Source organism: Ceratotherium simum, chromosome 30, assembly GCF_057802395.1.
Source record: "Ceratotherium simum simum isolate JZ-2026a chromosome 30, ASM5780239v1, whole genome shotgun sequence".
Taxonomy (NCBI): Eukaryota; Metazoa; Chordata; class Mammalia; order Perissodactyla; family Rhinocerotidae; genus Ceratotherium; species Ceratotherium simum.
Genome location: NC_141929.1, coordinates 13784052 through 13799607, shown reverse-complemented (window position 1 = coordinate 13799607; position 15556 = coordinate 13784052). Strand labels below are relative to the sequence as shown.

Below are 15556 nucleotides of genomic sequence, written 5' to 3'. Positions count from 1 at the left end.
GCGCGGGACTGGAAGCGCGACAGTGCAGTCCAGCTTCCTTTCGAAGTGAAAGCCGGGTCAGCACGCTGTGCCTAAGTCCAGCCCCTACACGTGTCCCTCCAATCAGCCTTCGGGCGGCTGTCAACCCCGCACCCTCCAAAGGCCACCGCCTCAGGGCTGGGACTTGGGCAGGGAAGTCAGACGTGCCTCCTTGGAGTCTTCCAAGTAGTTCTTGCTGCCAACTGCCAGGCTCACGATGCCTGGCTCCCTAGAAGAACCACTTTTTAGGCAGTTCAGAGCTCAGGTTCCTTCCTTCCTCCTGGTATTCTCCTCCTGTCCTTTACACTCTCTCCCCAACTTCCTAAATTCATTCAGTAACTATTTATAGAGTACTCATGGGTGTCAGGCTCTCTGCTTGGGGCCAGGGATTCAGAAAGGAATAAGGTCCCAGGAAACTAGAACCAGGGCATAGTATGGGAAGGATTGGATGAGCAAAAAGCTGTGGGAGCCAGAGAGAAGGTTGTTGTGCCTGCTTCTCTGTACTTGAGAATGGAGGGTTGTGGGGAAAGAGACACACCTGAGTGGGAAAAAGAGCACTTCCTCCTCTAACATCATTGCAGCATTTTCTGTTATAGTATGAGCTATGTTTTATTAAAGTTAACTGTGTCCCTAGCTAGAAAGTCCAAATGACGTCATTCATTTTCTCATCAGACTATTTTCCTCTGAAAGGACAGAATTGGATTGTATGAAAAGAACTTTTGGATTGGGAAGGCAGGGGTCGAGGATGTCTAGGGTGTTTGTTTTTTCATTTATTTGCCGTTGCTATTGTTCCCCATCTATTGCATCATTAGTTTTCTTCTTATCTTATGTCAGGTTCTCTAGAAGCAGAGTCTGAGAAAGAGATTCAGATACATGTGATTTATTGAAGGAAGGCCCTCAGGACAGAGGGTAGGATAGGGCAGTGGGGAAAAAACAGCTAAGCAAGGATGTGGTCTCAGTGGAGACTAGCTTCAGCCAGAGTCCATGGGGAGGTCTGGAGCATGAAGCTCTGGAGCAACAGGCAGCTTCCATTCTGCCCAGGATAGATCACATGTTAGATCACAAAAAAATCTTAACAAATTTAAGAAGATTGAAATCATACCAAGTACCTTTTCTGATGACAGTGAGATGAAATGAGAAATCAGCAGAAAGAAAACTGAAAAATTAACAAATACGTGGAAATTAAACAACTCTTGAACAACCATTGTGTCAAAGAAGAAATCAAAAGAAAATTAGAAAATACCTCAAGACAAATGAAAATGAAACACAACATACCACAACTTATGGGATGCAGCAAAAGCAGTGCTAAGAGGGTAGTTCATAGTGATAAATACATTAAAAAGAAGAAAAATCTTAAATAAATGACCTAACTTTAAACTTTAAGGAACTAGAAAAAGAACAAATTAAGCCCAAAGTTAGAAGGAAGGAAATAACAAATATTAGAGCAGAAATAAGTGAAATAGAAAAATAGTAGGAAAAAACTAATGAAACTAAGTTTTTTTAAAAGATAAACAAAATCAACAAACCCTTAGCCAGACTAAGAAAAAAAAGAAGATTCAAATAAATAAAATCATAAATGAAAGACATTACAATTGATGTCACAGAAATAAAAAGGATCATAAGAGACTATGATGAATAATTATATGGCAACAAACTGGATAACCTAGAAGAAATGGATAAATTCCTAGAAACATACAACCTACCAAGACTAACTTATGAAGAAATAGAAAGTCTGAACAGCTGTATAACAAGTATGAAGACTGAATTAGTAATAAAAGAGTCCCAACAAAGAAAAACCCAGGGCCAAATGGCTTCGCTGGAAAATTCTACCAAACATTTAAAGGAGAACTAACACCAATCCTTCTCAAGCTCTTGCAAAAAATTGAAGAAGAGAGAATACTTATAAACTCATTGTATGAGGCCAGCATTACCCTGATACCAAAGCCTGACAAAGATAGCACAAGAAAAGAAAGCTACAGACCCATATCCCTGATGAATACAGGTGCAAAAATCCTCAACAAAATACTAACAAACCAAACCCAACAGCACATTAAAAGGATCATACACTATGACCAAGTGGGATTTATTCCTGAGGTGCACGAATGGTTCAACATATGAAAATCAATTAATATGATACACCACATTAACAGAATAAAGCATAAAAACACTTGATCATCTCAATAGATGCAGAAAAAGTATTCCACAAAATTCAACACTCTTTCACAATAAAAGCTCTCAACAAACTAGCCATAGAAGGAAATTGTCTCAACATAATAAAGACCATATATGACAAGCCCACAACTAATATCATATTCAACGGTGAAAAACTGAAAGCTTTCTCTCCAAGATCAGGAATAAAGCAAGGATGCCCACTCTCATCACTTCTATTCAACATGGTACTAGAAGTCCTAGCCAGAGCAATTAGGCAAGAAAAAGAAATGAAACGCATCCAAATGGGAGAGGAGGAAGTCAAGTTGTCCTTGCTTGCAGATGGCATGATCTTATATATAGAAAACCCTAAAGACTCCATAAAAAAAACTGTTAGAACTAATAAACAAATTCAGTGAAGTTACAGTTTACAAAATCGACATACAAAAATCAGTTATGTTTCTGTATACTAACAGCAAACTATCTGGAAAGGAAATTAGGAAAACAATCCCACTTGTAATAGCACCAAAAAGAATAAAATACCTAGGAATAAATTAACTAAGGGAGTGAAAGACATACATTTAAAACTACAAAATATTGGGGCCGGCCCCGTGGCTTAGCGGTTGAGTGCGCGGGCTCCGCTACTGGCGGCCTGGGTTCGGATCCCGGGCGCACACCGACGCACCACTTCTCCAGCCTTGCTGAGGCCACGTCCCACATACAGCAAGTAGAAGGATGTGCAACTATGACATACAAGTGTCTACTGGGGCTTTGGGGGAAAAAAAGAAAAAGGAGGAGAATTGGCAATAGATATTAGCTCAGAGCTGGTCTTCCTCAGCAAAAAAAGGAGGATTAGCATGGATGTTAGCTCAGGGCTGATCTTCCTCACAAAAAAAATAAAATAAATAAATAAATAAAACTACAAAATATTGATGAAGGAATTAAAGACACAAACAAATGCAAAGACATCCTGTGTTCATGAATTAGAAGACTTAATACTGTTAAAATGTCTATACTCCCCAAAGCAATCTACAGATTCAATGCAATCTTTATCAAAATCCCAATGCCATTTTTTTAGAGAAATAGAAAAACAATTCTAAAATTAATATGGAACCACAAAAGACCGTGAATAGCCAAATCATTCTTGAGAAAGAAGAAAAAAACTGGAGGTATCACACTTTCTGATTTCAAAATATATTATAAAGCTACAGTAATCAAAGCATAAAGGCCAACATATGGAATGGAAGGCCAACAATGGAACAGAATAGAGAGCCCAGAAATGAATCTACACATGAACAGTCAACTGATCTTCGACAAGGGTGCCAAGTATACATAACGGGGAAAGGATAGTCTCTTCAACAAATGGTGCTGGGAAAACTGGATATTCACATGCGAAAGGATTAAATTGGATGCTTATCTTACATCACACACAAAAATCAACTCAAAATGGATAAAACACTTAAGCATGAGACCTGAAACTATAAAACTTCTAAAAGAAGACATAGAGGAAAAGCTCTGTGGCATTGTGATTTATTGAAGGAAGGCCCTCAGGACAGAGGGCAATGATTTCATGGATATGGCACCAAGAGCACAGGTAACAAAAACAAACAAGTAGGATTATATCAAACTGAAAAGCTTCCGCACAGCAAAAGAAACAATCAACAGAGTGAAAAGGCAGCCTGTGGAATGGGAGAAAATATTTTCAAATCATGTATTTGATTAGGGGTTAATCTCTGAAACATATAAGGAACTCCTAAAACTCAATAGTAAAAAAACCCAATAGCCTCATGAAGAAAACGGGCTCAGGGTCTGAATAGATATTTATCCAAAGAAGACATACAAATGGCCAACAGATATGAAAAAATACTCGACATTACTAATCATTAGGGAAACGCGAATCAAAACCACAATGAGATATCATCTCAGACCTGTCAGGATGGCTGTTATCACAAAAACAATAGACAACAAATGTTGGCGAACATTTGGGGAAATTGGAACCCTTGCACACTGTTGGTGGGAACGCAAAATGGTGCAGTCACTCTGGAAACAGTATGGCGCTTTCTCAAAAAATTAAAAGTAGAACTACTATATGATGCAGCAATCCCACTTCTGGATATTTATCCAAAAGAATTGAAGTCAGGATCCAAAGAGATAGCACTCTTATGTTCATTGCAGTAATATTCACAATAGCCAAGATGTGAAAACAACCTAAATGTCCATTGACAGATGAATGGACAAAGAAAATGTGGTATATACATACAATGGAATACTATTCAGCCTTACAAAATAAGGAAATTCTGCAATATGCAACAACATGGATGAACCTTGAGGACATTAGGCTAAATGAAATAAGCCAGTCACAGAAAGACAATACTGCACGACTCCACTTATATGAGGTATTTAAAATAGTCAAATTCATAGAATCAAAAAGTGCAACGATGGTTGACAGGGGCTGGGGAGAAGAGAAAATGGGGAGTTACTAAACAATGGGCATAAAGTTTCAGTCAAGCAAGATGAATAAACTCTAGAGATTTGCTGTACTACATTGTACCTACAGTCAACAATAATATATGATACATTCAAAAATTTGTCAAGAGGGTAGATCTCATATTAAATGTTATTTCCAAAATAAAAAAAAAGAAATAAAAAGTTATAAGAAAATACTATGAACAATTGTACGCCAACCAATTACATAGCCTAGATGAGACAAATTTCTTAGACACACAAATTATCTAATTGACTCAAGAAAACCTGAACAGATCTACAACAAGTAAAGAGATTGAATCAGTAATCAAAACCCTCCCAATAAAGAGAAGCTCAGACTGATGGCTTCACTGGTAAATTCTACCAAACATTTAAAAATTAATTAACACCAATCCTTCTCAAACTCTTCCAAAAATAGAAAAGAACACTTCCTAACCTATTTTATGAGGCCAGCATTAGCCTGATACCAAAGCCAGACAAACACACCACAAGAAAGAAAACTACAAACCAATATCATTGATGAACATAGATGCAAAAATCCTCAACAAAATACCAGAAAACTGAATCTTAGAGCATATTAAAGGATTATACACCATGACCAAATGGGGTTTATTCCAGGAATGCAAGAGTGGTTCAACATATGAAATCAATGTAATACACCACATTCATAGAACAAAGGAAAAAACCCACATGATTATCTCCCTTGATGCAGAAAAAGACATTTGTCAAAATTCAACACCCTTTCATGATGAAAACACTCAGCATGGAGTAGAAGGGAACTTCCTCAACATGAAAAAGGATATTTATGAAAAACCCACAGCTAACATCATACCTAATGGTGAAAGATGGAAAGCTTTCCCCTTAAGATCAGGATCAAGACAAGGATGCTCATTTTTACCACTGCTGTTCAAGATTTTACTGGAAGTTATAGCCAGAGCAGTTGGTCAAGAAAAAAATAAAGGCATCTGAACTGGATAAGGAGAAGCAAAACTAACTCTGTTCACAGATGACATAATCTTGTATACAGAAAACTCAAAGAATCTATAAAAAAATTTTCTTGGAGCTACTAAATGAATTCAGCAGAATTGCAGGATACAAGATTAACACACAAAAATCAATTGTGTTTCTATGCATCAGCAATGAAAATACAAAAAGGAAATTAAGAAAACAATTCAATTTACAACAGCATCTGAAAGAATAAAATATTTAGGAATAAATGTAACCAAGTAGGTGAAAAGACCGGTACGCTGACAATTACAAAACATTGCTGAATGAAATTAAAGAGCTGTGGGAATAAACACCTGGACCTCACTCTCCTCCATCATGCCAATCTCTTGCCAGTGTCTGTATTTGCAGAACAACTGGCAGCCAATGAGCAAAAGAACACTCTGATGCAGTTCACACAGATCAGTCCCTCAGGGTACCAAGTGGGATGGGGAAAGATGGAGAGTGAATCTGGAGAGCTAATGGAAGATATCCAGCATATCTCATTCCAGTGTGTGATGTCTTTGTGGCTGGATTTCTGTTGCATGTTGTTTCTATCAGCTTTTACTCATGGTGGCTTCTTCCCTTGTGTGTTTTGTTTTGTTTTTACTGTGAGCTTATAGTCCTCAGAATTTTATCTGTGGGAACTTTTTGAGGTCTGGATTGAAGTTGCATTTCTCCACAGAAGTTTGTGAGTGCTCCTTTGGAGAGCCTTGTGGTTCCACCAATCAGGTCTGTTTTACACTAAATTTTTGACTTAAGGTGTTTCAGACCATCCAGTTTGCATGAATTCAGGCTTCGGACCTCCATGAGGGCTATGCTTGTGGATCTATATTCTCAAAAGAGCCTTTCTCCACTCCATGCTGGCAATTTTACTTGCAGTGCCCAGGAAAGGTGGGCTTATTTCCGGTTCACTCTTACATTGAGAATATAGCCCTTTGGGGTCTGTAGGAGACATATCTGGTAAGCCTTGTTATATCCCTTCTGTCCACCTCTGGTCTTACCCTCAGCTGTGGTGGAAAGTTCTGTGTGAACACTGTATCAGTTTTGATTTCAGCCACAGTTCTGGCAGATAGTTCCTAGCAAGCTCACACTCAACTTGTACTGACTGCATCCCACTTCAAGTGCACACATCTATCTTTCTGCTTTTGCTCCACGACCTTTGTCAAATCCAATGAATCTGTCTGGCTTGCATGCCAGGGCAGTCCACAAATGAGGAGGAAATTGACACTATTGAAGACAATCCTCAACCAACAGGAGGGGAAGCTGGTGGATAAGTGTTCCAGCCTCTTGCCCTATAAGCGAACAATTCTGGCCGGTATTCTGTTTCTCAAGATGCCCCTGCAGAATTCATATGAGAACTTCACATATTCATCCGTCTGTGGCTCCCCACTTTCCCTTCCTAATCCTCCCCAATCTCTCACTCCTTATTTCTGCAATTGACTCCCAAGTAAACTACTGCATCCGTGTTCTTGTTTTAGGTTTTGCTTTTTAGGGAACCTAAATGAAGTCGGAATCCCACCTTTATGCTTTTGTCAAAACAAGATTTGTTCGTTTTCGTATCATTTCTTCTTTTTCCCTGCTACAAGCTTATAAAGTATCTGGGATGGAGTGAAGATGAGAGTTCTGGTATTTTCCAAATTTCACATTCATCCTGTAGCATCCTTAATAGATAAAATTTATTCATTGTGCTGTATCATCTAACTGTAAAGAAAGCTCCAGTCGAATTTTCGCAGCCATCATATCTTTATAGAAATTTATAACTGGAAAGTTCATATACATTGTTCTATCTTCCTCTCAAAAAAGTAGATGAGACAAAACAGTAAGTCAAGAGGACAGGTAAGGTGGAAAAGTGCTGGAATTTACAATCGCAGACATCTGATTCCAAGTCACTCTGAAGTCAGTCATAAGGGGGCAGGGCCTCGTGATGTCACCAGAGGGCAGCAGAGGCCAGGGAACAGGTGGAGAAGTGAGGCCCAAATGACGGAACCTGCCAGAGATCCGATAGAGACAGGAATAATATTTATTGGGGCCTGTTACAAGTTGGGCATTGTGCCGGGCACGATAAGAAATCGTACAAGTCTCAAAGGCAGAGATGGGAGGCCAGAGCCAATGGAGGAGTGGAACGGAGCCTAGTTAAGAGGGCAGTTCTTCAGGTCAGCCAGGAAATGCCCAAAGACAGCTAGTCTGGAAGGACAAGCACAATGCCAGAAATAAATATAAGGGCTATGGGTCTGCTAAGGGCAGCTGAGATGTTGCTAGAGAATCAGGTGAGGTCAATTACTAGGATCATTGAGAGTCAGTCAACCTGCATATTTACTTTACACTGATCAGAATTTTTTTTTTTTTTTAAGATTTTATTTATTTTATTTTTCCCCCCAAAGCCCCAGTAGATAGTTGTATGTCATAGCTGCACATCCTTCTAGTTGCTGTATGTGGGACTTGGCCTCAGGATGGACGGAGAAGTGGTGCCTCTATGCGCACCCGGGATCCGAACCCGGGCCACCAGCATTGCAGCGTGCGCACTTAACCACCAAGCCACAGGGCCGGCCCTACACTGATCAGAATTTAAATGGCCCTTCGCCTGAGCAAACATTAAATTTTCTTGATGATTTTTGTGTCTTCTTCCACTACAGAAAAAAACATAATCACGTGCCATAAGTTCCAGGCTTTCCCCTCGTGGTAGGTGTGGTGGCATTTTGATAATGTTCCATGCTTGCTTTAGCATCTAATCTTTGACTCTTACTTACCTCTCTTGCACTTGATTGTAAAATTCTCTGACTCAACCAGATGGTCACTGAGTAGGGACTGCACCATGAGTTTGAGGTTAAGGGCCTCCTGGCACCTCCTATATTCTTCTCTTCTGTACAGTGGGGCTCACTCGCTCTCTTCCAAAGGCCTTGTGGAAATTCTTGACCCCTTGGAAAGTTATAGTGGACACAGCTGGAAGCTCTGGGGGAAACTGTCCAAAGTTCACTGAGTGGACCTTTTCATCAATAGGTTGACATGGTTTTTGTGGTTTTATTTTTTTCCCCTAAATCTTCTCATTACCATGCTACAAACTTACATTTTGGTGTTTCTTACTAGTTGTGTTTCAATCTTTTTAAAGTTTTTGTTTGTTTGTTTGTTTGTTTGTGAGGAAGATCAGCACTGAGCTAACATCCATGCCAATCCTCCTCTTTTTGCTGAGGAAGACCGGCCCTGGGCTAACATCCGTGCCCATCTTCCTCCACTTTATGTGGGACGCCCCCACAGCATGGCCTGACAAGCGGTGCGTCCGTGGGCGCCCAGGATCCGAACCTGGCCGCCAGCAGTGGAGCCCGCGCACTTAACCGCTAAGCCATGGGGCAGCCCAAAGTCTTTTTTTAAATTAATTTTTTGCTCCAACTTGCTCATCTCAAACTTTTCTCTGGTGGACTTGCATATGTACAACATATGTAGTTGATCTCTTCCTTTGCTCCTCTTTTTTGTTTCCTCCTTCTCCTGGGGTGTGATGCTCTGTGGTCAGATTTCCAGTACTGTCTAGGAAATGGAGGTTGTGATTTCTGCTGCTTTGATGGGCCCAATTCCAGGGACAGGTTCCAGGAGCTTGGGGGATGGGTGGCTCAGACAAGTCGCATGTATCTTTAGGCTGAGAGCTGCAGGAATAAGGCCACCGGATGGCTGCTGGAGCAGGGAGAGGCAGCAGCGGTGGGGGCTCCCTCATGATGCCAGAGTCTCACCAACATTTGCTCGCTTCTGCCTCCGAGTCTGCGTCTGCTTCCGCTTCCGCTTCTGCATCCTTGGGCAGCCTAATCCAGAGCTCACCTCTGCCGGGCCTACTGAATTAGACTCTGAGTGTTGAGGACTTGGATCTGTAGTTTGACAGGTTACCCAGGTGATTCTGATGTGGTGACTGAGAAGACATCCTGAGAAACTGTCTCACCTGGACTAAGCTGGCCTGAAGTTCTAGTTCCCACTCTGGGCATTTACTGCTCGAGTCTTCCCCGCTTGTTTTAGGAAAGTCACTTGGAATCTCAGTTGGGGTCTGATAAATTCCAGAAGAAACATCTTCCCAGTGGTGTACAAAGGCGGTTGGTGGGAGTGACATCCCCCCCACCAGGTGCTGGCAGTGAGGGGAGGTGCTGTCTGCAGAGGATTTTAAAACAGTAATAAAACCAAGTAAGAGGATAAGAGTTGGTCAGCTTTTTATCATCACCATGCCACAGCAAGTCTACACAACCTGGTCAGTGATAGAATAAACACTCCTCCCTGCTGGTCCGACCACCGCCCCCCCCACTGCCCCTCCCCAGTCATGGTGAAGTCTGGTGAATCGCCATCAACAAGTAGCCAATTAATGTTTGTTGGTTTCTTTTTCACTGTTTTTATTTTTCAAAATATACAATTTATTTACACTTTTATTTCACAACTGTAGTTTTTATATTTATTCCAAAATCTTTAAATAACTCCACAGTAAACAGTACAAATCATAGGATCGGTCAAACTGCTTCTCTTTAGCCTTTACGCACATCGAGTTTTTTAAAACTTTCAAGTAGTAACAGTTTGTGGGTAAGAAGGGAACAAAAACAAGATAAAATTTTTTTACGGAAGCTCCACATGTAGAATTAGAAAGGACAATCAGAGCAGCCACTTGGTCTGGGGTCAGACTAAGGGCATTTATACAGTTCATAAATAAGACCCTCTTATGAGCAGTGAGAGTTTTGGTTACGAGGAAGAAGGGGCTGGAACCTCATCTGCTTGGGGTGGGGGAAGCAAAGGGGAAGAAAGATAAGGCACTGCATGAAAACTCCTTCTTGGCTTAAGGTGGCACTGGCTGGAAGGGTCCTCAGTGGGGGCACAGGGACCCACCTATACCAGCTGGAGGTCAAAATGGCTGGGGATGGGGTGGGGCTCCCACCCATGGAGAGGCCTCTTTAGCCTCCCTTGGAGAAAGACTTTGTGATTCTAGAGGCAGGCAAGACATGGCTAGAGCAGCTGGTGGTTCCTAAAGAAAGGGGCCTGGGCTCCTGCCAGTGTTGAGGTGACGCCAGCTACCTTGGGCCCACTGGCACAGGCAGGTGAGGGCCGGGCGTGTGGGTCCAGGATGTGTCATAGCCTGAGGCACCTGGTGGTACAGCTGCCATTCGTGATTGGCAGGGGACAAAGGCTCTGCCCTGGGATCTCGGGGTGGCCTGTGGGAGGTATCATGCTGTCTCTTCTTGTGAGAGCCCTTCATCCACCTCAGTGTTTTCCATTCATTAGGAGAACAGCCAGAGCCACCAAATCCTCCCCAGGAAGGTGGGGAAGATGAGGGCCACCGGCCTCGCAGACCCCACTCTTTGCTGTGAACATTGGCAGCTCCACTGTGGGGGCTAGCTCGAGAGCCCGAGGTGCTAAGACACAGGTGGGACACAGGCCTGGCTCTAGGGGTCAGTTTCCTTCATTCCCCTGGGAAATTCCCCATTAGCCGGGTCCTAAAGCAGTCCTGTGGGCTAAGGCTCTGGGCAGGGATGCTGGTGGAGAAGCCGGGATGCTCCAGGAAAGAGCTAGTCCCTGAGGGCCATTTGGTCACCAAGTGGACGTGACCTTCCTGACCTTCCTGACCCTCCTGGGTCAGGAGGGCAGTCGCAGGGTCAGTCTCAATCTTCAGGGTCTTCTCAGCACCCCCCAGCAAGCCCGAAGGACGGACAAAGCCCGTCCTGCCTGGCCAAGCAAATCTTCTTTGCAGGGTCTGGATGGGGCTGGGGGTGGGGCAGGGGCTACAGCAGGGCTGGGAGTTGTCACTGCATCTTCGGGTGGGGTTCTTCCGGCATAAGGGTGTGGAAAAAGTAATCCCAAAGTTTAGTGCTGATGCCAAATCCTAGAGAGAGAGACAAATGGGGAGAAGATGAGGCACTGTTGAAGGAGTGGGGGAAATTTGCTTGGGAAGGGAGTCTGGGTGGAGAAGCCTAGCATGTGGGGAAGATTTCAACATCTGTCCCCACTGGCCTTCCCAACTCTCAGGGCCATCCCGGTAGAAGTCAAGAGCAGGGCACCTGTGTTTCTAGTCTTCCAAGAATGCCATTGGAATAAACCCAAATTCCTTATTGGGCCTGAGTTCCTGGGAGATCCTGGCCCCTGCCTGCCTCTTCCTCCCTCTCTCTCACACTTCAGACTCTTCCTCCTCTTCGAGGACATCAAGTTCATTCCTGCTTCAAGGCTTTGACCTGTTGCTCCTGGGATGCTCCTTCCCCAGACACTGGATGCTGGCTTCTTTTAATTTAGGTCTCAGCTCTAATGACAGGTCTGCAGCACACCTTCCTGGACCACTTTTTTTCCTAGCACTCTGCCGTTCAACACAGTAGCCACTAGCCCATGTGACCACTGAGCACTGAGAATGTGGCTAGAGCTACAGAGGGGCTAAATCCCTAATTCACTTAATTTTAATTAACTTAAATTTCAATTAAAAAATGTATACTCCATTCAGTTACTAGAAAACTTTTAAGCACATTTGGAGCAACTCACGTATGTGAATCTACTTTTTTGATTGTAAATGTTATAAACTCTAAATACAGATCAAGTATTTTCCAATGAAAATTTAGCACTTGAATACAGATGTGCTCTAAGTCCAAAATATGTACTGGATGTTGAAGACTTAGTATAAGATAAAGAATGGAAAATACCTCACTGGCGATTTTTTACATTGATTACATGTTGAACTGATAATATTTTGGTTATATTTGGCCTAATAAACTACATTATTAAAATTAATTTCATCTGTTTATTTTTACTTGTTAATGTGGCTACTAGAAAATTTAAAATCACATCTGTGACTCACATTATATTTAATTAGACAGTGCTGTACCCCTCCCCCCACTTAGATGCTTCCTCTAACATCATCTTGCTTTATTTTCTTTGTGGCACATATCACTGTCTGCTGTTATCTTTGCTATTTATGGATTTCCTTATTTGTCTGTGTCTGCACAGCCCCCTGCACCAGTGAGTAGGATGGAAGGCCCAGGCTTGCCTTGCTGTCTGTGTATCCCCAGTACTCAGAACAGTGCCTGGCCCTTGGTAGGGGCTCAGTTGTAGCTGTCAAATAAGTAAACGAACAAATAAGAGTGGCTGGGAGCTGCCAGCCGGTCCTCACCTGACTTCTGATGTGCAAAGTGATGCTTGACGTGATGGGCCTTCATGTTGTACAGGTAGGAGCCCTTGCGCGGCGAGCCGAAGTGCAAGTAGTAATGGGTCATGTCGTAGAGGACATAGCCCAGGAGGCCCCCAGCAAACACAGTGCCCCCCACCGCCTCGGGCAGGAGGAGCTGTAAGACCACGTAGAAGGTGGCAATCACCAGAGAAGCTGGTACAGGGGGGAAGACCAGGCGGGACTCATCGAAGGGTGCCTGTGGATGGAGAGGCTCATGAGTCAGAACACAGCCCAGGTCCCCAGGGCCCGTCTGTAGTCACAGCGTGCCAAGCCAGAGACGCTCCCCATGGAGGGTGGGGCAGAGCAGCCCAGACATGCCAGTGAGGGGGCAGTGACTTGTCATGGGTAAGCTTGGCACTTTCAGTGGCTTTGGGGAGGGCAAACCGCCATGCTTGCAAGGCTTAGAGAGACTGTCCCGCTCCCAATTTCCAAGCCAGGATGGGACCTTGAAAACTGTCCAAGAACACGAGGGTGGATGTGATATGGGCAGGATGCTCCTGGTTCAGAGTCCTGCTGTAGATACAAGAGGCCACTTTGGCTCTGGATCTTGTTAGGTGCTAGAGGGGAGCCCCATCACTAAATACCATGCGGGTACCTAGACCAAGGCCTGGTATTGTCTGGGAGGGCAACACAGCAGCAAGCTGAGCGTAATGCAGATTCACATGGTGGGATGATACTGGGAGTGTTAACAGATACGTTCTCCCCACCCCCACGTCCTAACAGGAGCCATTCTTTGTTCCAAGGGGATGTTGTCACAGTGAACCAGAGAACAAAAGAGCCAAGACTGGCTCCGGAGCTTTAAAAGCCAAGGACCTGGGGCCAGCCCCGGTGGCCCAGTGGTTAAGTTCGGCACACTCCGGTCCCAGGTTCAGTTCTCAGGTGTGGAACTACACCACTCGTCTATCAGTGGCCATGCTGTGATGGCGGCTCACGTACAAAATAGAAGATTGGCAACAGATGTTAGCTCAGGGCAAATCTTTCTCAGCAAAAAAAAAAAAAGCCAAGGACCTGGTATAGAGGTAAGATTTTAGACACTGCTTGGTGAGTATTCTGAGAAGAGAGAGACCCTCTTTAGGCTGGAAGAGAAGAGAGAGAGAAAGCAGGTGACAGTCATAGAGCGATATGCTGATGTGGGCCTCCCTCCTCTCAGACCAGGAGCAACTGGACTAGTGGTGTGACAGGAAACTGGATCTTGGAAAAAGAAGGTAGGGAGGGAGGGAGAGGGGAGGGATGCCCTGGGACAGGCTGAGAACAGCATGGTGCAGGGACAGAGAAGCAGCCAGGGGGATGCAGCTTCCTCTGGGCAGACCTGGCTTCCAGTCACAGCCACCAGAACTGTCATGTTGCCCTTGAAGAGCCCTAGGGTGGTGGGTGGTTGAGAGCACAGACTCTGGAGTCCACAGAACAGGGCACAACATCCTGGCTGTGCCAGGTGTGACCTTGGGCCAGTTCCTTAATTCCCCCAAGCCTCAGTTTGCTGCTCTGTGGAATGGGGAGAACTGCAGCAGCATCTTCAGAAGGAAGCTCCACAAGGCAGTGATTTTTGACTGTTTTGTTCAGTGGTGTCTAGAACTATGCCTGGCACATAGCACTCAGTGAACATTCGTTGAATGAAGGAAGGAAGGAAGGAATGAACGAGTTGTTGTGAGGATTAATGATACATGAAACGTACCTTCAGAGTGCCTGGTATTAACATGATGGCATGCAGACACACAAGCTCACTCTGTCCGCACCCGGTTCAAACTAGGACCCAGTGACCCCTCTGAGCAACATCAAATACCCTTGATTTCCCCTCACTCCCAACCTGACTCCCACAAAGATGCGCAGCTCCTACGAGTCTGTTACAGCTGCAAGGCCCCAGGTGGGAGCCGCCCCGCTCACCTTGTGGTGCTGGCCGTGCAAGACGAAGTGCAGCGTGATGAGGTAATAGCTGTTGCTGGGGGGCTTCATGTGGAACAGGAAGCGGTGGAGGAGGTACTCCACCAGGCTCCAGAGGAATATCCCCAGCACGAAGAGGCCCGGGAACACGGACTCAGGCATGGCCACTGAGTGCTCTGCAGGGGGCAGGAGAGAGGTGAGGTCAGGGTGGACGGCCGGCTGTGCGGCTACGCCTGGGGGCTCCAGACATCTCACCGCCCCGGTCACCTTGGGAGCTGCTGCCCTCTGTCCAGCAGCTATGGGGCCAGGCCTCACTGTTCTGGCCCTGAGTCAAAATGGGAAGGAGGCTGTGAGGGTCTGTGCTGGGCTTGGAGGGGTCCTCCAGAGAATGGGGCCACTGGCCAGAGATCTGAGACCTTCCTGAGAGGGACCATAAGAGGAGCGCTGTGGCTGGTGCTGGACCGTTGTCCAATGCTATGGTCTGAATGTGTCCCCCCAAATCCATATGTTGAAACGTAACCTCCAAGGTGATGGGAGTGATTGGGTCCTGAGGTGAATAGGGTCAGTGCCCTTTTTATAGAAGAGGCCTGAGAGAGCTCCCTTCCCCTTTCTGCCACGTGAGGACACAACAAGGAGTCTGCGACCAGGAAGAGGGCCCTCACCCGACCATGCTGGTGCCCTGATCTCGGACTTCTGGCCTCCAGAACTGTGAGAAATCAATTTCTGCGGTTTATAAGCACCCAGTCTGTGGTGTTTTCTTATAGCAGCCTGAATGGACTAAGACACTGGGGAAGGGTGACCTTGCCTCAGTGGCATGGGAGAGAGGGAGAGGTGACCCCGATTACGCCAGTAAAGCCAGGGGGTTATTGATGGAAGACG

General features: G+C 44.7%; 1 protein-coding gene across 1 annotated transcript in view; it reads right to left on the bottom strand.

The window, feature by feature from the left end:
- Nucleotides 1-9982: 9982 nt before the first annotated feature.
- Nucleotides 9983-15556, bottom strand: part of FA2H (fatty acid 2-hydroxylase) — a 52087-nt gene continuing 46513 nt past the window's right edge. Inside the window, exons 5-7 of the mRNA XM_004437116.3 lie at nt 14681-14853; nt 12743-12995; nt 9983-11473 (exon numbers count right to left, since the gene is read on the bottom strand). Of these exons, the coding sequence (XP_004437173.1) occupies nt 11394-11473; nt 12743-12995; nt 14681-14853 (506 nt within the window). The 3' untranslated portion in view covers nt 9983-11393. The remainder of the gene's footprint in view (nt 11474-12742; nt 12996-14680; nt 14854-15556) is intronic.